Consider the following 23,648-nt stretch of genomic DNA (forward strand, 5'->3'; position numbering starts at 1 on the left):
CGGTGTCTTTAGAGTAAATCCTGTAACCAATGGTGATTCATGTGATTCTTAGAATTGATATCACCAATGTATCTTGTGCACCACTTGGTGTAGTATGATTCTCCTTATTGTTGTCGTTAAGTAAGGACCATTTGAATTGTAGTTACTATTTTAAATAACTTTGGTGATCAGTCTTAGGAAGTTATGGCTGATTGATAAGGAATAGTTGTTGCATAATATTCTACTTGGGGTTGGCAATGATAACTAGCTGTTGGGTTTCTTTGTTGTGTAATCATTTGTACCGTGAGTTTCTTTCTTTTTTTTTTTTGGGGTGAGTTTGACTACCATTGGTTTAGCTGGCTGTGTAATGTTGTGGTGTTGTTGGTGTAGTTGCTGCATACTGTTGTGTTGTTGTTGTAGTTATTGAGAAATTTTTGTAACTTTTTTTTTGCCTGTGCTGTAGTTACTCTGGGTGATAGTTTAAAGCAGGAAATATGCTAGGACATTTAAATCATCAAGTAAGATTGATTGTCAAAGTAGCACATTGAGGTAGGAGTAGAAGAATAAAAGAATTGTTAGTAGATGAAGTAATTCAGATGTTCAATACAAAATTGTTTGTGTTTAGTTGTGCTTTTTTTGGTATAGAGTTTTGCTTTCCGCAAAGATGAGTATATGTTGCTTTTTGAGACTTTTTGTTTCGAGATCTAGTCATGTATCTTCTTTTATACATGTACAATAAAAAAATATTATATACATATATATATATAAATAAAAGTAGGTTCAATTTGATTATCGTTGAATTAAACTTGAATTCATGTAGGTTGAGTTTGACTCTTCAACTTGCTGTTAGTTAGCTTTATAAACTTGCTAAATCTTTCATTTATATTTTTAAAATTTTATCTTTAAACTTTGAAAGTGAAAAATAATTAATATATAAGTTTTAAGTTTTTCATATAATTTTTTAAAATTAAGGGCTTTAAAGTAATTTTCTTAGTTGATTAGGCCTAAATTAACAGAATTTGTCTTAAGTTCAAATTCAAACTTTGCTTTAATGCCATCAAGCCATACGTTGGCTCGAGCAAACGATTACTTACAAACGTACAGAAATTGTAAGGAAGAAAATTTTCAATATCTGTGAATTTCTATCCTACGAGAAATTGATAAAAAAAATAATTTATCTTAGTAAAAGGACAAAAAAGCCTTCATGAATTCCTTTGCTCATATTTCTTTTATAAAATTTTAAATATCAGACATCATCCGAGCACAAAATGTGGTGAAAAGAGAGAAATATCCGATGGAAGCAGAGCCCATGCCAATAAAAGTTCATGGGAAGCATCACCATATCAATTAGGGTAAGAAATTGAATAAAATACCGTAAACTATTTATTTTATTGTTTCTTTAATATGAAAATCATCAATAAATCAACACATACAACACAATGAAATGACATGATACAATTTATAAGTCAAAGTTTATTCCAACAACATGAATATGTATGTACATGAACAATCCCATGTGTATAGTTTTAAGTATGTGTTTGATTGTTTATAAAATGTATCACCATATAATTAAACATTATTTTATTTTTAATTTAAAATCACTCAATTATATAACAATATATAATTTATGTATCATACTGTATACTTTTTATATATATATATATATATATATGTGAATGATAGAAGAGGAGACTCACTCACCACCATATGAGAGGGACCTGCATTTCTTAATTTGGATCGGCAGATCTTTGTTATGCCGAAAGTAAGAAGAACGTGACGGCATGTTCGTAAATCCGATCTCTTTCAAAGCGGTCAAATTCTCCAACCCTGAAATGAATAAATTATGATTGCAGCTTCTAATTTCTAATTCTCTAAGGCAAGGCATGGAGTTTTCCTCGAAGGTCAAAAACCCCATTTTTAACTTCCAAAGTTTTAAGACCCTAAGTTGGGGGAACTTCTTGTCAGGGTTCGGTTTCACACAAACCAACCTATCCTTCCCCACATAAGAGTCAGCAAAAAGCCTAAGTATTTTGAGATTAGGCAAGTCCCCCAGCACTGGCATTGGATTCTTACTTAGTCTTGAGAAAGACAACGTTAAGGTCTTGAGATTTGGAGGGAAAAAAGAAACCTCAAGTTTAGATTGCTCTGAAAGCTGTAGTTGACCCCGCAAATAAAGATCCTGCAGCTTTTTATGTCCTTCGAAGTGTTTACTCTGAAAAGTCAGGCTTGGTGTAGTATGTTGATCATCTCCAACGTATTTCAACTTCAAAGATTGAAGTTGAGTAGATGAACGAACCCAGTCGGTTATACTTTTTTGGGAAATTGGATCCGATACCAGTAGTCCCAAATTTCTGAGCCTCGCCAATTTCCGGAGGAAATTTTCCACAAAGAAATCTTTTCTCAAGCATAACCCCCATAACGTACGCAGGTGTATTACTGATGTTGGAGGAAGATATTTAACCACCGCATCATCATCGTCATTAATCCAATTCAAATACAGATGTTGCAACGCCTTTGCATTCCATATGCGAGTGTAAATATCGGTTACGTGAGTGTGCTTCACATCCAATGTCTCCAGAAATGGAAGCACTCCAAGGGAATGTGGAAGTTGTTCAATAAAAGTTGCTCTCAAGCCTAGGTATCTCAAATGTAACAGTTTAGTTAAAACAGTATGTATATTCCTAGGCTTGTATACTCCTTCAAGATCAAGAACCTTCACCATTCTCAAGCCTCCTTTAGCTATAATTTTTTTTAACATACTTGTTTCTATCATGGCTGCGCCGCGCATACGCCTATCAAAAGCAACGAAAGAGCGTAGGTGCTCAAAATGATGAAATGATTTCGATGTGAAGCCCTCGGCCCCAAAGTAGGTTGCAAATCGTGGAGAAGCCAATCGGGATTTTTCTGGGATGGTGATAGAACACTTATCAGAAAACTGGTGGTTTAGGAATCTTACATCCGCTGCTTTTTGACAAAAGAATTCATACAAAGAATTCGCTATTCGACATGTTTTCGGGCTTCCATCTAACTTCCATTTCACTTGAATCATGTTTCGATAGGCTAGTTCTTTAATGTACATTTCTCCAACATCTTCAGGGGCTGTATTAGTATCTGAGGATGTCACAAATCCCTCAGCACACCATAAATGAATCAACCTCCTCGCAGGGATCTCAAATCCTTTGGGGAATACCAGCATATAAAGAAAACATGGCTTAACATCTGAAGGTAGATCTTGGTAGCTCAGATCCATGATATTAACACCATTATGCACTGCACGTTTGATTACTTCTGACCAATCATCGTGGTTTCTATTTTTCAAAGATAATAAGCGTCCAAGCAAGACTATTTGTGAGTGTAAACCACCGCATAGTTCCGGGATTTGCTTCTCGCCTTCTGTCAACTCATCTTCTAAGATTCGTGCCTTGTTTACAAACAATTTCCTGGACTCCTCATGGCTTAATCTCCGGACTCGTAGAACCGAATGAGCATCCTCCATTAGTGCGTTCCATCTCTTTCGCGTAATTACAATTATTTTGTTTTCTGGAGAATTGGGGGTACGAAGGACATCTCGGAGAGCTAACCAAACTGGAGGTGTCTCTAAATCTTCGATGACAATAAGATACTTCTTATTTTTATCATTTAAGAGTTCGCTGAGCCTTGATTTGAGTTCTACTTCAGAAAGTGTTGCTTCCATCACCAACTCGTCTGGGTTAACTTGTTTCAGTAGGCTAATCAAGAAATCTTTAGTTTCGAACAAACTAGAAACCTGAAGCCAGGCGCAGTGGGTGAAATAAAGCCTTACGTCGACGTTATTGTATATATTTCTTGCCAAAGTTGTCACGCCCGAGCCTCCCTCTCCAACCACAACTATGACTTGACGAATTGATTTATCTAGATCAACCGTTCTAGAGGCCTTCATAGTGAAATAAGGTAACGAGTGCTTACGACAAGTTATAGGAATTACTCGACCTAACAACTCCTCCGTTTCCTGTTCAAAAACAATGACTTCTTCCTCTTCTAAACAGGACTCAGGAAAATTTTCATTTTTGAAGCTATCCTTCGGGTCATTATTGACGGGAGAATAATCTTGTCTATCTTTTGTGAAAGCTTTGATTTCAACATGCAGTTTATTCATCGCCTTGGTAAAAACCGTTTGGTCACAGAAAGGCAAGAAGCTCCCGAAAGGCCGCCTGAACTCCTTAAAATTTTTCTCTCTCTCTCTCAGTGAAATTTCTTTCACTCTCAGTTCTATTTCTCTCTTTTCTTTTTCTCTCTTTTCTTCTTCCTCGAATTGCCTTTTTCTCTTATTTTCCCTCTGAAAATCTTCTTTTTCTTTCTGCAATTTTTTTCTTTCTTTTTTCAACTCACTTCTTTTCCCCTGCAGTTCCCTTCTCACAAGCAAGGTGTCCACGGCATCATCCACCGAGAAAACTGCCTGCAGAAGCCGGGCGATTTTCTGCTCACTCACTGAATTAACCAGGAAACTTTGATTATCTGGATGTCGTAAGCATTGTTTGAACGACTCGAGAATCTCGATATGTTTTTTAAATTTCGATTCATCCTGGAGTTTCTGAATCAAACTCGAAGCAATAATTCCAGCATCCATGGATTAAGTATTTCTTAAAGAAAAGAAATGAGAGGGATTTTTTTTTTTTTTGAATGTTTCTGCTCTTCCTTTAATGTTTTTTATTTTCCGGATAGAAAGAAATGGTTGATTAAAGTGTTAATGTTGTTTTGACAACGATTCTTTACCATTTCTTTTTTCTTTAACTCAGAGAGAGGTTAAGAATTTCTTTCTCACTTCTTCATTGTCATTCTTATGATGAAATCCAAAATAGAAAATAATTTAAAATTATAAAATCCTTTCATTAAATTTATTTTTATGTGACTAAGACGGAGAATGAGAGCAAGAATAATTTTTTTTAGCGTTATTTTACCTACATATGGCATCTTTTTATTATTATTTTTAAAAAGAAAGAAGAAAAACAGTATACCATTTTGTTTAAGAAGTCTAAGGAATATAACAAAAACAATACTAAAAATTAATATAATAGGAAATACAATTATTTGAATTTAATGAGCATAATTAAGTGGTTGTTTGTCAAAATAACAAAAAACCTCCTGTTGGTGTGAGAAATGCGTAAGGTTGTTTGAAATATGGTGCCCTTTGTTGATAAGAACAAAACGCAACGTATTGGTTTTGGTTTAAGTGGTGGATGCTTCTCGAATATAATTAAAAATCCAACAAATTATCTCACTATCTCTCTGTGCTGTTCTTTTTCAATTCTTTCTCTAAAAATAATGTATTTTTCTAGGTTTGATTAATAAGAAAAGATCATAATAAGCATATGAATATTACAGTCAACACTTTTTTATTTGATCTTATCATAATTCTGATTTGCTATAATTTCATCTAATTTTGATTCGATACAATTATGATTTGATTTGATTTCAGTTTGATCTAATTCTAATTTGATATGATTTATTATATATTGTTTTTCCTACTTGATAGAATTAGAATTTTATTTTAGACTATATTGTAATATTATATATTGTACAATATTTTGTTAATAGTATTCCTTCAATTCACAAATTTTTTATGGTATCAGAGCCCACTAATCAAAAAAGTATTTAATCATTCTTCAATGGCTGATGCATTATTAACAACCGATACCCCTTCAACATCCTCTACTTCTCTATCAATTATTATTACTCATAAAAACACCTCATCTCCTTACTCTATGAATGTCTTTACTCAAATTATCATTAAACTTGTATCATCCAACTACACCTTTTGGTGAATTTAGTTTCTCATTATTTTTGTAGGTTGTGATTTAATGGTATTTATTAATGATTCACAACTATGTCCACCACCCACAGATGCAGTTAGTCACTCTTTTTGGGCTTAACAAGATCAGGTCAATTAATTTTGAGTGTTATTGTTGATTTTATCTCTCATAATCTTATTTTGTTCATCACATTAGCAAAGATATAACATGATGCTTGGACATCTCTCCCTAATACCTATGTCAAACCATCTCATGGGATACTTAATCAATTCAAAGAAGAACTTTGCCATTTTAACAAAGGCATTAGATTAGTTACCATATATATGCAACAAATCAAAATCTATAATAATGAGCTTGCAATGATAAACACACTAATAGACAATAAGGATCTTCTACTAAAAACCCTTGCTAGTCTTGTTGATGATTACAAGGACCTGTGCTCTGTCATGCCTATTCGAGAAATTCCAGTCACTTTTGATGAGTTTCATGAAAAGCTTATCAACCATGAAACACACATCAAGATTGAAGCGCAAAAGAATAAAAACTCTATCAATGTGTCAGTCTTTGCTAACCTTATCCAAAAATCTCAATCCGAAAATTCATATCAACACTGCCAACATCAATCTCCTCATCGTAGCCACATTTGCCTATCCTTTAAAGCTGCAAACAACTTATCTTTTGAAAATCCACTAAACCACCAAAATAACAATCCAAGACCCTACCTTGGAAAATGTCAACTTTGTGGAACTCAAGGACACTCTGCCAAAAATTGCTCAACCTACAAATATATTCCTTGTAATTAGGCTTCACAATGCAATAACTGGCCTCCTTGAGCCAATCTTGCTACTTCTTTCTTAACAAAATGGCTTCTTCACTTTGGTGCCTCTTATCACATCACCATTGACCTTCAGAATCTTTTTCTCCATACTAACTATCTTGACAATGACAATGTCATGATCAGTGATGGTACAAACCTCTCAATCAATCACATTGGTTTTACAACACTTAAAGTCAAAACTCTTTCATTTGGATAATATTTTTTGTGTTCCTTCCGTGAAACATAATCTTATTTCTATTTTTCAGTTATGTTCAACTAATAATGTTTTAGTCAAATTCTCACTTCTTTTTTTGTGAAAGATTTTTGCACAAGGGCAATACTCTTGAAAAGGGGTGCCTAAAAATGATGTTTACAAGTGGTCATATCCTTCACCAAATCAAACACTAGTTATAACTTTTTCCTCTATCAATGTGTGTGTTGATCAATGGCATCATTGTCTTAGTCATCCTTCATCCACAATTCTAAGTCATCTTATTTCAAATAAAAGGTTACTTATGTTGCCTTGTGATTTATCTAAGTTTTCCTATAATTCCTACCATTATAATAAAACTCATAAGTTGCCTTTCATTTCACTATTGGGAATTAAAGTGGCAAAGCTATACAACTTTTTCATTGTAATAGAGTAAATTTATAAAAATTGAAGTACCCAAATTCATTTTATTCCTTAAATGTAAGTGCCTATAAGTACTCTTACAATCAATACTGAATATGCTAGAAAATCTTAACTAACACCAAATTTTATTGGTACTAATAGTACTTAATAAAAACTAGAAAATCAAAGAGCAAGAATTTGATAGTAGAAGCAATATCAAAGACAAAACCCAATATAGTCATTCAACTAGTAATTCTTGAATAAACCTTTAACACTCCCCCTTGATTCAAAATTGTACACACCAAGGTTTGATCTAAAGTAGAATTAACCTTCAACACTCCCCCTTGATTCAAAATTCCCCCAAGCTTTCGTGAATATATCTACCATTTGTCTATCTGTGTCATAGAACTTTAAGATAATCAAACCTTTTGCCACCAATTCATAAATGAAATGAAAATGAATGTCAATATGCTTTGTTCTTATAGGGAAAACATGATTTTTTGTCATTGCTATTATGGCTTTATTGTCATAAAAAATTTCAGTTGCCTTTTCTTGCTTTTGATGAAGATCAATAAGAAGTTTCCTTAGTCATACCGCTTGACATGAGAAAGTTACAACTACAAGATACTCTGCCTCATAAGAAGACAATGTTGTTGTAGCTTGTTTCTTTGAAATCCATGTGACAACTCTTGACCCAAAACTAAAAACACATCCTAAAATACTATTTCAATCATCCAAGGACCTTGCTTAGTCACTATCAATATAGCCAACCAACTTAAATTTTGGAACGTGTGTAGAATTCCATAATCCAAGTTTCTAGCAACATAACACCAAATCCTTTTAACAACTTCATTGGCATGGGCTTTGCTTCCGTCAGATATTCATAAATCTTAAAATCATACCGACAGAGAATGAAATATTTGGTCTAGTAAAAGCCAAATAAATCAAAGCCCCAACCAAATATTTGAACCTTTTTGCATTAGTTGTTTCAATACCATTTTAATGCTATAATTTTTATTTACATTCATAGGTGTTGCCACAATCTTGCAATTAAACATGTTAAATTTTTTAAAAGATCTCTTGCATATTTTCTTTGTGAAATAAACACTCTGTCATTTGCTTGCTTTACCTCAAGCCAAGAAAATAATGCAGCAAACTCAAATCTAACATTTCAAAATTTCCTATCATACAATACTTGAATTTAACTATAAGAGAATGTGATGAACCCATATAGATTATATCATCCACATATATCTAAACTATAAAAAGGTCATCACCTTGATTCTTCAAATAAAGAGTGGGCTCATTCTCACTTCTTTCAAACCTATTTTGCAAAAAAATATTAATCTAACTTGTTGTACCATGCTCGTGAAGCATGGTTCAATCCATAAAGTGCTTTTTGCAATTTGTACACTTTCTCTTTTTAGCATTCTACCATGAATCCTTTGAGCTAAGTAACATACACCTCTTCATGCATCTTACCATAAAAAAAACTAATTTAACATCAATTATCACTGTTTCAAATCAAGCGACAAGAGAAAATGTTTCTTCAAAATTGATACCCTACTATTATGAGTATCCCTTTGCCATTAGTCAAACCTTGTGCTTTTATATACTTCCATATGCATGGTACATTGTTTTAAATAATGACTTTAGGCATATTGTGTTTTTACCATCGAGTAAGTCTACCAAATCCTAAGTTTCATTTTTTTGAATTGCAATTAGTTTTTTTTTTCTGTTGCTTCTTCATAGGTTGTAAGATATGTTATAAACAAAGAAAATGCTCATGATTCATAGATTTCTTTCAAAGATCTAAGTTTTCTAACAAGTGTCTTCAGAAAGATGAGTATCTACTACTTAGAGTTGTTGGAATGGAAATTATGGGGTGGGGTGCTACTATTTGAAGTTGAGGGACCATAATTTCTTGAATTTACTAATGTTAGATATGATTATGCATTTGTTGAATTATCAAGTTAAGTTCCTTCAGTGCTGTTACTCCAATTCCATCTTGCGTCTTCATTAAACACTACAATTCTTTTAATAATCACCTTGCCATTAAGAGGGTTATATAGCCTATATGCTTTGGATTGAAGACAATAGCTAATGAAAATACATTTAAAAAATTTTTCATCTAATTTATGATGAGTATGTGAATTTACCAAGACATAGATAATACAACTAAAAATTTGTAAATGGTTCATCGGAGGCTTCGTACGTCTCCAAGCTTCAAATGGTGTTTGATTCGATATAGTCTTTGTAGGTGAAATATTCAATAGGTACACTGCAATAGCAATTGCTTCTGCCTAATAATGATATGGAAGTGTTTGGCTTTGAGTAGACTTCTTGTCATTTCAACAACTGTTCAATTCTGACATTCAACTACCTTATTCTGCTCCAGTGTGTATGGTATAGCCAATTCTTTGCAAATCCCATTTTCTTCACAAAAGTGGTTAAATTCATTAGAGAAGAATTCACCACCTTTATTCGTGCAGAGAACTTTTATGCAAGAATCATTTTGCTTTTCAACAAAAGCTTAGAATTTTCTTAAATTCTCAAAAGCTTTTGACTTATGTTTCAAAAAACACACCTGACTCATATGACAATTCCCTCTAATTGATTCAATGTTCATAAGCCCACATAAATTAGAGTGAATAAATTTAAGGCCACTAGAAGCCCTCAAAGCATTTCCAATTGGAAATGACTTCCTTTTTGTTTCCCTTATATACACCATTCATATAAATCAAAAGAACTAATTTTTCATAATCCAATAACTAGACCATTTTGACTTAACAACTTCAGGCCCTTGAAATTGAGATGTCCATACTACAAATGCCACATTTTAGAGTCATTCTTTTCACTAGCAACAAAAGCAAAATAAAAAAAGAGGTTAGCAAAGCTGTCGAAACATTAGAACTTCTAAAAACAAATATGGGTTCAAGTCTCTATTGCACTTCTGAAACCTTCTAATTAATTACTTATCAAAAACAAAACAAAAAAGTAAAACTCTCCATATTCGAGACTTCAAGTGGAAACATTTTATTTTTGGTTATGTGAATAACAACCATTGTTTGACCTTTTTTTTTTTAATCTTTAATAACACAAACTCTATCATCCAATAATACTAACTATCTACTAGCCGTTAGTTGCCCCGCACTTAACAAATTATGTGCCAAGTAGGAATAAACTGAACATTATGAATAAGTTTTCTGTTACCATAGCTAGTCTTGATTGCTACTGTCCCTTTTTCTTTAACCTAAATCTACTTATTATTACCAAGCTTGACCTTCAATTTTTATGTCTCATCAAGCTCTCTAAACATTTATCTTATGCCTAAATTATAATTGGAGTAGTTGTTATCTATAAGCCGCACATCACTTGTAACATCATTAGTGTTAAAAAGGGCCATGAACAAATTACTTTCTTCATCATCTTTTCTTGCAAAATTTACTTCATCATCCTTGTACCAAAAATATGCTTTTACATGCCTATACTTCTTGCAATTATGGCATTGAATGCCACTCTTGTTACCTTTATCTCTGCCATTAGAAGATGCAATTCCACCACGTCCTCTTCCTATTATCCTTTCAGTCTCCCTTGGACTAGATGGCTCCCCCTTCACTTGAGAGGCTTTTTCTTCAGTTGTTTCAGTTGGTCTTTTCATCCTTGCCTCATAAGATTGCAAGAATCCTATCAACTCATGAAATAAGTACATAGATAAATTCTTAGACGTCTTAATAATTGCAACTACATGATCAAACTTGGGAGTTAAACTTCTTAACACTTTTTCAACTATAGTTTAATCAAAAATGTCTTTTTTGTAAGACCTCAATAGATTAACAATTGTAACTACTCTAGTAAGAAAATCTTGCACTAATTTGCCAGTCTTCAAATGCAACATTTCAAAATCACAAGGAACAGTTTGAAGTTGTACTATTATCACCTTTAAGGATCCTTGTAATTTCTTCTAAAATGTTGTCCAAGCTTTTTTCGATGTGATGCTCTTGCAATCTAATAAAAAAATTGACTCATGAACTGCTTGTCAAATAAAGAATAATGTCTTGGAATCTTTTTTCTTGTTCTCTTTTAGCCTTGCTTCTTTATCTGGATTAGTATATCCATTTTCAACTAAGTCCTACAAATCTTATGATCTAAACAAAGTCTTCATCTTAATGCTCTAGAATTCATAGCTTTCAGCTTTAAAGACTAGTATTGCTGGTTGAGAAATACTCACAACGTTATCTTTAGGTGTCATAGTGTTTTTCTCTTACTCAAGATATTGATGAAATTACTCACTAGACCCAAATGAATTTGAACATGACTCTGATACTAGAAATGTTAGAAATTAAAGTAGTAGAGTTATATAACTTATTCATTGTAGTAGAATAGATGCCTAAAAATTGAGAGAAATACTTAAACTCCTTGATAACTTTTTTTCCTTAAATATAAGTGCCTATAAGTAGTAGAGTTATATAACTTATTCACTGTAGTATAATAGATGCCTCAAAATTGAGAGAAATACTTAGACACCCTAACAACTTTTTTTCCTTATGTATAAGTGCCTATAATTAGGCTTACAATTAATACTGAAAATGCTAGAAAATTTTAACAAAAATCATATTTTATTGGTACTAATCCTACTAAATAAAAACCAGAAAATGGAGCAAGAATCTAATAGTGGAAGCAATATCAAAGACCAAGTCCAACAAAGTTATTAAGCTAGCAATTCTTAAATCAACCTTCAACATTTACAAAGTCTTTGAGAGTTTCCACATTTAAGGAATTGAGAGGAAGGTTTAATAAAGTTGAATGGCCTGCTTTTACAAAGCAGTGTGAGGAGATTTATTTTTACAAATCCCACAAACCTTGACATGTGTTACAAAATCTTGATGTCTATCTTTATTGATTTAGTTCTTACTCTCACTCTTAGTGGTGGAGACTGCAACTCTAAAGAAATGGTTGTTTCAATGATTTTAGTGATGTTGAGTTATTTTCAATGATGATTTTAGTATGGAATATGGTGCATCTTGTTTAAAAAAAATAATCAAAATACAACGTATTGGCTTTGGTTTAAGTGGTGGATGCTTCTCGAATACACTTGATAAGTCAAAGAAAAATAGGTCTCTGTCCACTTCTTCTTTTCTCCAATTCTTTTTCTTAAACTGATGTATTTTTTGGGTTTGATTCATCAATCGAACAGTGCAAAAAGGTAAGAGATTTGTGTTTCTTTTGTTCATAAGCAACTATTGTAATAGTTTGTTACAAATATTACCAGCCAAAGAGGTCTACTTGTATAAATAGTTTACAAATCCCAATCTGTGATAGTATTTGTTTACTATTGTACAAGATAATGTGAAAATCATGCTTGCAATAAGTTTTGACAAACACACAAATTTTGAAAGAAACATAAACTAATTGACATATTATAATTTATTTCCTTTTTATAATTTTAAAAGTTGAGGACCCATATTGGTTGTCCTAATGCTTTTATTGTTTATTGGGTACAACCGAATATATTTTTATTTTCCTTGACTATATCATCACAGGCTTACTTGCTCCTTCATGGCAAGTATGGTATTAGATTATTTAAATGGAATGCTTTTTTCAACCCATTATCCATACTAATTAACAATCCGAATTACATTTGACCTTTTCTTTACTTCTATTGCATGTCAATATATGTAATGCTTCTTATTGGCTAGGAAAAGTTATATTATTCTTACCTTGTCTTAGTTTCTTAGCAACAGACTGCTTGTGCTTCTTTGTTTAAAGATTCCAACTCAATGTATAGGACAATTACTTCTTAGAGTTGGAAGTATTCTTTGCTCCTATGACAAGGTTATGCTTTACAAGACATGAGGCATTTGCTTTCTAAAAGATGTAATAACATGGCCAAGTTGATCAGGATAAACTTCATCTCATTAACTATTTTTACATCAATGAGGTTAGAAATTACCGCCCATTTTCAATTGATTCCCATCAAATTCATCATGTCCTTCACTTTTATTCTTTTCTTTTTGACAAGAATAGACTTAATAGAAATGATTAGAAGTAACATAATAACTTTTAATACACCTACATTCAATTATACTAATCACACAATCAATCAAATTATTGAGAAACAAATGTATCTTTGGAATTTGAAATTCAGAAATGAAACCCTAATCAAGTTTGAAACTAAAGAAGTTTATGTAAATAAATTGTTAGATTAATCGCACAAATTCATGCACAATATTTCATGTTATTTAATCCATTGAATCACAACATAAAACTTAATTAAAACACATACATGTTATAAGCACATATATGTTATAAAAAATTTAAAATTAAAAGTTCTGGTAATTTAGACAAATTAACTTGATGCGTTATGGTTGATAGAAAATCAATTCCAAATCCTATCAATTGTTGATATAATGAAGTTTACCTATAAAACTCAATTCACTAGACTATATATTTACCTAGGTTTTATTAAATGAAACAATATCAAAGTTTTCTAATAACACTTTGTTCAACAATTTAGTCAATATGACTATTAATGACAAACGAAAGCAGTCCATATATCTATAATTTACACAAGAAGTTCATGATCATAATCACTTACGACTATATCTTATAAATCTCTAATATAGAGTGTGGCAAATATAATATCTAAAAGTGATCACAAAAAATATACTATATCTGTTGGTCATTTATATGATTTCTTTTTAACCTTTATGTTTATAAAGAAAAAAAATGAATCACACAACTTCTAAAAAAGCAAGTGACACACACACACACACACACGCACACATATCATAATCATCATGATCAAAATAAAATTGTCAACTTAATAATAAGGGAACTATCATTGAGTCAACAAATTACAATACTCTCACTATCACTTAATATTGAAAGACCTTAAACACTATTATGTTTTCAACATAACTTTATGGACTGTGGTGGCTTGAGCTTGCTTTGAGAGGAATAAACTTGTCATAGCCAAGTTGATACAAATTTGCTAAAACTTCATTTTGTTAGTCTTCCTTGAACTTTGCTTGATTTCCATGGAGGTCAAATGGTATTGATGGAGTAATCACATAAGAAATGATGAAGGTTAGGTCCAAGCTCCAAGGTCAAAGTCTCATGGATAAGAAGACCTAGGACTAGGCTTATGGACCAATGGTATAAGGCTCAATCCCAAGACTCAAGCCTAATGATAAAGAAGAATAATACTTAAAATTTATAATATTACCCCTTCTAGTTAAATGTTTTAAATAATATTCATTTATATTCTTTTTTACAAATAATATTAAAATAATTAACATGCCTAAGGAGTCCAAACCCTTATCTACGACATGAACCAAGGAGTGATTTAGGGGAAACAATGGTTGGATCAATCCTTGTCTTAGAAGGCTTGGCCTTCTATAGATAAGTTTTAAAGGCCTAGGTCATGCTGCCATTTTCCCATCTCCAGTAACCTTAGTGTTTATGATACCAAATTTTTAACGAATGATGGTATATGTGATTCTCATAGTTAAAACCATCAGAGCACCTTGTGCATTAATCTTTGTAGTTTGATACTACTTAACGTAGTCCTTAAGTCAAGGCTATAAAAACAATAGTTATTGGACACGTTGAGATGTGTACTAAGGATATGGGAGGTCAATATAATATTCATTAGTTTCAAGTGTGAGAGACGATATGTCAACATCATTTGATGGATAAAAATGATAATTTAAATATATGGTAATTATAGGATTGAGTTCTTGCTTTATCCATAATATCGGGTCGTTATTCCCAAATCAAATAATGTAATTCAAAGGGATATTCCTAAGTTGATATTACTTTTGTGCTTCAGCTTTGATGAGATATTGATTAATAGAAGGATTCGGTTGCTTGGTAATTGGATCACTGAAACATTCATGTCTTGTACTAACTCTTTGTCATATGAGTTGCTATAATGTCTATCTAGAGACCAATCTTGGTCTATGAATTGATATATGTGACCTTTGTGTGTGTGTGTGTGTGCTAGCTAGTATACTATATCATATCAAGTAATAAATTAAGCAAAAGTTCAAATATCAGTCCCACAGAGACAAATCGATCTAGGTATTGGAATTTAAATCTACTATCTAATTAAAAAATAAAAAAAATCTAAATGAATTGAAACCATACTATTTCAAATGTAAACGATGGGTTTGAATCATTAAGATACAAGTATAAACCAACTATGTAGTGCAAGCTATTGATTTCCTATAATTGAATGCATTATTTATTTAATATGTAATGGTGTAACTTATTAATACATTCGTAATCTTATCTCTAGAGTATAATAAGTCTATTCCTATTTAAAACTTCCTTTATCTCTATGAGATAGTAGAAAACGAAAGACTTTAGGATTTTTCAAATCTCTAGCTTACACTAAAACTTATGGGTCACTTTATCGATCGCTAAAGGTCACACAAAGAAATTGGATTATGGTGTATGATAAAAATGATATTAAATATAGTCTATCTCCTTTAAATATTAAAACTAGACATCAAATTATGTAAGTGATGACTAAATGCCCACACATGCATTATAATCATTATCATACAATTTAATCATATTCAAATTATTCAATTAATATAAAATCAACATAATAGATCGATCCATCAATTGATATCTCTCAAGATTGAGACATAAATGCATGTCTATCTTAGTTATTCTTCGATATGAATTGATACACATCAATAACCAAATGATTTAGATCAGACTATAACCCAATCTTACTTTGGCTATAGATCCAAGTGGTTATTATATCTTTCAGTATTCTCATGTGAAATATCATTTCTTATACTCAGTGAGTGATGAATCTTCAATTGATCCACCATAGTCTTCATATAGATCTTGATATGACCAATCATTATCTTTGACACTTTTTTTACGATGGCATATTAGATAGCAATGAACTATGCTAATTCTTGTATAAGATGGTTTGATGACCTCAAGTCTAATGACCATATGTACCTATGAAGTTGGAGGATTTACTTCCATAAATATAGGAGCAATTATCCATCTAGAAATTCTCTTGTCGAGTCTGTTCAATGTATATATCTATAATGCACACCTATGTGTTGCACCAAAATGTTAACTAAAAGTTTTGACATATGACAATTGTTGCCACATTTCAATGAGATTGCTCAACACTATGATAATCTCATCATTATTATTTATGCCCTTACTCATAGTAATATCATGATTATAAAAGTTTCAAGAATGACCATGTAATATGTCATAAGGTTTTCATGATCAATCCTCTAATCCTCTTGTCATTATTCTACTATTCTAAAGACATATTATTCTTATCAATATATTATGTTTAATATTAATGTGCATGAGTAATAAAGAACGTTTTTATTAATAAGTAGATAAATTATATAGTCACAAATGTTTAGAATGAATGACTCTAGGGCATGACCCTAACAAAGTTGTGTTATGCCATAACCTTGCCAATTGGAGGGCCTTGTGGGTCATGTTGACCAGAAACATGATCAAAGGTGCCTTATGGCATGTTTACGTAGGCATTTAGTAGGCCACTTGATATGTTTTTATGGGATTGCTTGTCATATTATATGTTTATATATATTTTTAATTTTTTTTTTCATGTGTTGGGCCTTAAAGCCCTCAACATAGCCTTAGCTCATAACCTAGCATGACCCATAATTTTATGAGCTATGCCCCCACAAGTCATGCCAAATAAAAAGGCCACAACCATGTTGTGGGTTTGTCAGTTCCCTTTGATATATTTACTCGTAGGAATGACTGTTCAAATAGCTTTAAGCTCGTTCTCCTTTATAATAGTCTTGTTCTACTTTGCAACGGTCTTTATGCTTGGAACAAATATTCCTTATTATGAACTCCTATTACTCTTGGGAATTTCCATCTTCAGCCAACTTTTGCCTTATTTATTATATTTGAGTGCCAAAATCTTCATTTTCAACCTCAATCTTTCTATTTTCTTACAAAAATCGATGGTAGATCATTTCAGAATTTTTGGGTGCTTTGCTTATGCCCATATTCCAGACCAGAAAAGAAAAAAATTGGATAATAAAGGTGAAAAATGCATTTTTCTTGGTGTCAGTGATCAATCAAAGGCCTATAAAATTTATAATCCAAACACCAAGATAATAGTAATCAGTCGTGATGTTATCTTTACTGAAGACAAAACTTGGCCAAGGAGTGAAAATAATGCTAAAGACCATATTCCAGTTGACTTTGATCATGATGAGATAATGCAACAACCTGTGGACCATATTCCAATAGATTTTGATCATGATGAGATAATGCAACAACCTGTGGACCATATTCTAGCAGATTTTGATCATGATGAGATAATACAACAACCTGTGGAGAATGTGTAATAGCCAACAATCATTCAAAATAATCCATCTATAAATGTAGAAGATGAACAAAAATGGCCACAATGTGTTCGAAGAAGACCCTAATGGATGACTGATTATGAGGTAACTAAAATTGATCAATCTGAAGACCCACTTACACATTTTGTTTTGTTTTCTGATTGTGATCCTATAGTGTTCGAAGAGGTAGTTAAACAATCAAAATGGCGAAAGGCAATAGATGAAGAAATTACGGCTGTTGAAAGAAACAACACCTGGGAGCTGACTAACCTTCCAAATGGACAAGACAAAATTGAATAAAAACGGTGACGTTGATAGGTATAAAGCGTGTTTGGTAGTTAAAGGCTACAAACAAGAGTTTGGTGTAGACTACAAAGAAGTCTTCGCTCCTGTCACATGACATGACATGATCAGATTAATGATTGCATTGGTAGCCCAAAATTCATGGCTTATCTATCAATTAGTTGTTAAATCTGCATTCTTGCATGGTGATCTATACGAACAAGTATTTATCGATCAGCCACCTGGCTATGTGAAGCTTGGAAATGAAAATAAGGTATATAAACTTAAAAAGGCATTATATGGGCTAAAAGAAGCTCCACGGGTATGGTATAGTTGAATTGATGCTTATTTCTTGAAAGAAGGTTTTAAAAAATGTCCATATAAGCATACACTTTTCATTAAAATTGATGATAGAGGAAAAATGTTTATTGTGTGCTTATATGTTGATGACCTTATTTTCATTGGAAATGATGATGCTATGTTTGACAAATTTAAGAAGTCCATGATGGTTGAATTTGATATGTCTAATCTTGGAGAATTGCATTATTTTTTGGGTATTGAAGTGGTGCAACCTACAGCTGGGATTTTTATGTCCCAAAAGAAGTATGTTCAAGAAATCTTAGAAAGGTTTCAGATGAAGAATTGCAACTCTGTGAGTACACCAACTAAGTTTGGATTAAAGCTTTTAGAGGATCCTAAAGGACGAAATGTGGATAACACTTTTTGTAAGCAAATTGTGGGAAGCTTGATATATTTGACTGCAACACGGCCTGATATAATGCATGTTGTGAGTTTAATTAGCAGGTATATGGAATGCCCAAAGGAGATGCATCTTTTTGCTACAAAACGAATTCTACAATACTTACAAGGTACTGTTGATTATGAGCTGTTTTACAAGAAGGAAAGAAAAATAAAATTATTTGGCTTTATAGATAGCGATTATATTGGCGATCAAGATGACAAAAGAAACATTTCAAGATATATTTTTATACTAGGATCAGGGGTTGTCTCATGGTCTTCAAAGAAACAACCAAGTATCTCTCTATCAACAACAGAAGTTGAATTTGTTACAGCAACATCAAGTGCATGTCAAGCCATTTGGCTAAGGAAGATTCTTGAAGAACTACAATTCAAACAAAGAAGGCTACTTTAATTTATTATGATAGTAGTTCAACAATAAAACTTTCCAGGAACCCTGTTCTGCATGGAAGAAGCAAACACATAGATGTAAAATATCATTTTTTAAGGGACCTCATGAAAGAAAAAGTGATTGATCTTGTTTATTGCAAAAGTGAAAACTAGGTTATTGATATTTTTGCCAAGCCCCTCAAGTTAGTTGCATTTCAGAAGCTAAGGAAGTTACTTGGTGTTTGCACACAGGATAATGCTTATTAAACTGATTGTTTGCTAACATTGAGTTTAATGGAGGGATTGTTGAAGAATAAGTCTTATTGACAAAGTCAGTTTGTCCTATTCTTTAAGGATAGTTTACGTTGCATTTATGGAGGCTTTAGTTGATCACTTTTGTTGCATTTTTTCTGGAATTTTGTTGTTGTAATGCTTGTATATAAAAGCTCTTGATTCATGAATAAAAGTATAGTAGATCTTCAGTTTTAGTCTCTCTTTATTTATTTTTTTTTTGCAACAAGTTCAAATAGAGAGATTTAACTCTTTTTTTTAACTGAATCAAACTAGAACTAGAGGGCTCATGACTTGGTTTGACTCACAAGCCAAAGGATGGCTTGATTTAGTTTAAATTTGGTTTACGACTTAATTTAATTTAGTCAATAACGAATTTGAACCAAACTGAAACCAGCAAGGTCAACTTTTGAGCTAGAGGATCTTTACTCTCTTTATTAAATTTATCCTTATGTTTGTATGCACTTCAAAATTTTTTCTCCCTTCACATGGGTTCACACATGCTAATTTCATCAATGCGATGCAACTTGCCATCATTTACTAGCTTCATAGTAAATTGTTGGGCATATATACACATGTGATCAAGATATTTCTAATATGCATAAGATGCAATTTTTCATGTATTATGTTGAAAGAAATGGCATAAATGGTGAAATTAATACCCGAAGAGTTCAGAAATCTTTCAAGTTCAAACAACCTAGACTTGGAAACCTTGAATTATGAGATAGAAATGTGGCATAATGCTACCATCAATACTTTTTTTCTTTTTTAACCTTGAGTTATATTATATATCATTATGTTTTTCATGAATTTCTCATGATACATTGATTGTTTTTGACATGTATCGAAACTTTGAGTTAAAACGACCTCAGTGGCACTACCCCTGAAGTTAGTTACAGGTCTTTCAAACTTAATCAATATGTAAGTGATTCCAAAAATCAACTGATGCGTGTATAAAGTGTAAATAATTTTTTTCTAAGTTTTTTATTCTATGGTTGAACTTCTTTTTGCAGTTATTTTGATTCTAATAATCTCAGCGGTCAAATTCATGCATGTTTATTCCAAATTCCTAAGTACAAGTATTTGCAACAGTTATTTGTAATATTTTAATTTTTAACAACTATTTCATAATATAAGAATGAGATTGTTACGAACCTTGGTTGCTGTTTTTTGACGTAGTGGTAGCTGCTACAATTTTTACTACCTCTCTACAGCTTTAGTTGATTTTCAGACTCTCTAGTCTCTACTCAACAAGTAACCAACCAAAATGAAGCAATGTAATTAAGAAAATTGAAATTTTTAGCCTTATTTTAATCCGTGTATACATATATGCCACTCATTTCAAAACTTAAACAAATATACCACAACAGTAATTTACTTTCTCAAAATATGCCTCTTGACGTGACCCATGCAGAGATTCTCTCTTTTTCTCTATAACTTTCTCTCTCTTTTTCCTCAACTTTTTAATGAGGAAGGAATCCCTGTAGCGTGAAAAACATAAATTTTTCATTAGAGAAGACACGTGATTAAACAATCAACCTGTGAGAAAATCATTATAAAAGATTTAACTTGGACACAAGGGAGGTAGAGACGAAAATTACTCAATTTATTAGAAAAATTAACATTTGCTACAAAGATTTCATAGCAAAATCATCCAAATTCAAGTCAGTTTTGACTTAAGCCTGTATATTATGTGTTTTCTTTATGAACAATTGAAAATGAAATAAGTATGGTAGATTTATGTTCATAACTTTATGTAAAATTTAATTGTATCGTGGTTTCATGTTGTTAGATTATTTAATGCTATTATTTCATGCTATTTATATTGTTTAAAGTTGTTACAATATTGTTTAATGTTGTAGTGATGGTTATAAAATACCAAAATTCAAGCCAGGAAAAATTCCAAATGAATAGCAGGTTAGTCTTAACGCCAACCCCCTAAGCCCTAGTGAATTTATTTATTTTTTTTAGTTTTCTTCCATTGCACTCAATTCCATTATTTTTGCTTGTTTATTCCAATTTGATGCTCCTGTGTGTATTGTTTTCCTTGTCTTGGCAAAGAGTTACATAAAAAATTACAAAATTGCCATTATTATTTTCTTTTGTTTTTTATTGCCTTGCCTTGATTAATATTTGTACATCACTTGATGATATGATAGTTTAATGCATTGTAAATACGTATGTATGACGCTTGGTTGCATTGATATCGCATTTGGGGCTTAATTTGAAAAAAATTGTAAAGTAGTGTAATTTCGAGGTTTAATGTTTTTTAGGTTTATTGTTAGTTAGGATGGAAAACGCTACATTTAAGATTCGCTATAGAGGCCAATGAGTTGAAGGTGATGATAATGTGGCTAGATATGTTGGTGGGAATGAGAAAGGGATATGTATTAACACAAGTGTTGATTTTAAAGGGTTCATTACAAGAATTACCTATCGTCTAGACTCGATCGAAGTCAATCAAATATGCGCATATTTATCCTAGGTGATATGGGTCCAATAGAGATTGTAAATGATAATGATGTAGAGTTTTTGATGGTTGTAACAAGAAGTTTACAAGGATAAACAAAACTTTATGTTATCGAGAGTCAAATTGACGAAATGAACAATCAACAAGGCAAAAATGTTCATGAGGAAGAAAGGAAAAATCATCCAACAGATGAGTAGGCATATCCACTAAGTTTTCAAGAGTTCGGTAGGAATTATGGTGTTGATAATGATAATGACATCGACATGGATAAGGATTATGAAGTAGAAGGTAATGAGAAGGATGATGATGATAACAACGAAGAATTCTTGGGGTCTAGTGAGGACATGTACAGTGTTCCAAGCTAAGATGTTAGTAGAAGTCAAAGTCATGCTTGTAATAAGAGGGTTGAATGTAGCACAAGACGTCATGACTTTATGAATATTAAAGCACATCCAAGTCATATCTATAATCAAAATCCATTTCAATGGGTTTCTAAGCTTGCTGTTGATGTTGAGAATGTAGTTATTAGTAATCGGGAAACACAAAAGGGTAAACATTTACAAATAATAGGTTTTTATAACTTGAAGGCAAATTGAGAACATTATTTTAAACATATACTTTAGAGACAGGAATTCAATGGAAGGTTGGTCACTTTGATAACATACGGTATGAGCTTAAGTATGTGTACCCACAATGTAAATGGCAGGCACAAGTAACAAGTAAGTAAGATGGAGACTATTGGGTCTTATGACATATGAATGAGACACACACTTGTTCGAGGGATCAAATATTGTCACATTATAGATAAGTTGGTGCAGAATCGTTAGGGAACATACTTAAGTCAATGTTTGTGGTTGATTGCATTTATCAACCAAAGGAAATTATTTCAAACATAGCAGATAGGTATAGAATTGACATATTCTATACGCAAGCATGATATGCCAAAACATATGCAATAAATGCATTACAAGGATCTCTGGAGGAGTCTTTCGATCTATTATATAAGTATTGTCATATTTTGGAGCTTAAGAACCTAGGAACTGTTACACATGTTGATATTGATCCAGAAAATAGGTTTAAGTTTTTTTTCATGTGTATGGGGTGTTCAATAAGAGGGTTCCAACAATTCTATCACTCGATGATATGTATTAATGCTTCACACTTAAAGGGAAAGTATCTTGGGTCTATTTTCATTGCTGTTGTGAAGGACAGTAATAATCAAATTTACCCACTCGCATTCGGTATTGGGCACAAGGAGGGAATAAATACATGGACACCCTTTTTTACATACCTTAGCATGTGAATTGACGATTTATTGGATTTGGCCATTATTTCTGATTGTCATCATTCAATAATTACGTTGGTCGCAAACGTAATGCCTCTACCCGTCATGGGTTTTGTAATTACCACATAAAGGATAACATACGTTCGTAGTTCAAAAAGACTAAACATATTGAAGGATTATTTTAGAAAGCTGCTAAAGCATATCACCTCACGGACTTTCAAGCTACTATGGATAAAATTGCCAGAGTAAATCCCGCTATAATAGCTTATTTGGCCGACATTGGGTATAAAAGATAAGCACGTGCCCACTTTGGAGGATGGTGGTACAATATTATGACGACTAATATTGAGTTTCTTTAAAGCATAATGTAACATTGGTTTTTCAATAGGTGAAAAATGGCTGGTTTATATGACTAAAATTTTAATGAAGTTTCTTATTTTTTCATCGCATTTATTTTAGTTGTTTTCTGCAGGTGAGAGATCTCACCCGTTAACACCATAGGCTGAGGACAAACTTGCTTGACATATGTTCAAATCTATCAACAAGGTTGTTAAACCAATCAACATGCAATAATATGAAGTTCATGATTCAAGACAACAAGTGTTCATCATGAATCCT

General features: G+C 32.2%; 1 protein-coding gene across 1 annotated transcript; it reads right to left on the reverse strand.

The window, feature by feature from the left end:
- Positions 1–1,672: 1,672 nt before the first annotated feature.
- LOC123221395 (putative disease resistance RPP13-like protein 3) lies at positions 1,673–4,585 on the reverse strand. Its single transcript, XM_044644249.1, has 2 exons — positions 4,348–4,585; positions 1,673–4,086 (listed from the first exon to the last, which is right to left on the reverse strand). Exons 1-2 carry the CDS (start codon positions 4,583–4,585, stop codon positions 1,673–1,675), a joined length of 2,652 nt encoding a protein of 883 aa, XP_044500184.1.
- Positions 4,586–23,648: the final 19,063 nt, after the last annotated feature.

Source organism: Mangifera indica, chromosome 7 (genome assembly GCF_011075055.1).
Source record: "Mangifera indica cultivar Alphonso chromosome 7, CATAS_Mindica_2.1, whole genome shotgun sequence".
Lineage (NCBI taxonomy): Eukaryota > Viridiplantae > Streptophyta > Magnoliopsida > Sapindales > Anacardiaceae > Mangifera > Mangifera indica.

Bases quoted from the DNA above. Each gene is read 5' to 3' on its own strand.
- LOC123221395 (XM_044644249.1), bottom strand. From the start codon at position 4,585: ATGGATGCTGGAATTATTGCTTCGAGTTTGATTCAGAAACTCCAGGAT. The intron at 4,087-4,347 runs GTGAGTTGAAAA...TTGAAATCAAAG, and splicing joins GGAACTGCAGGGGAAAAGAA to CTTTCACAAAAGATAGACAA.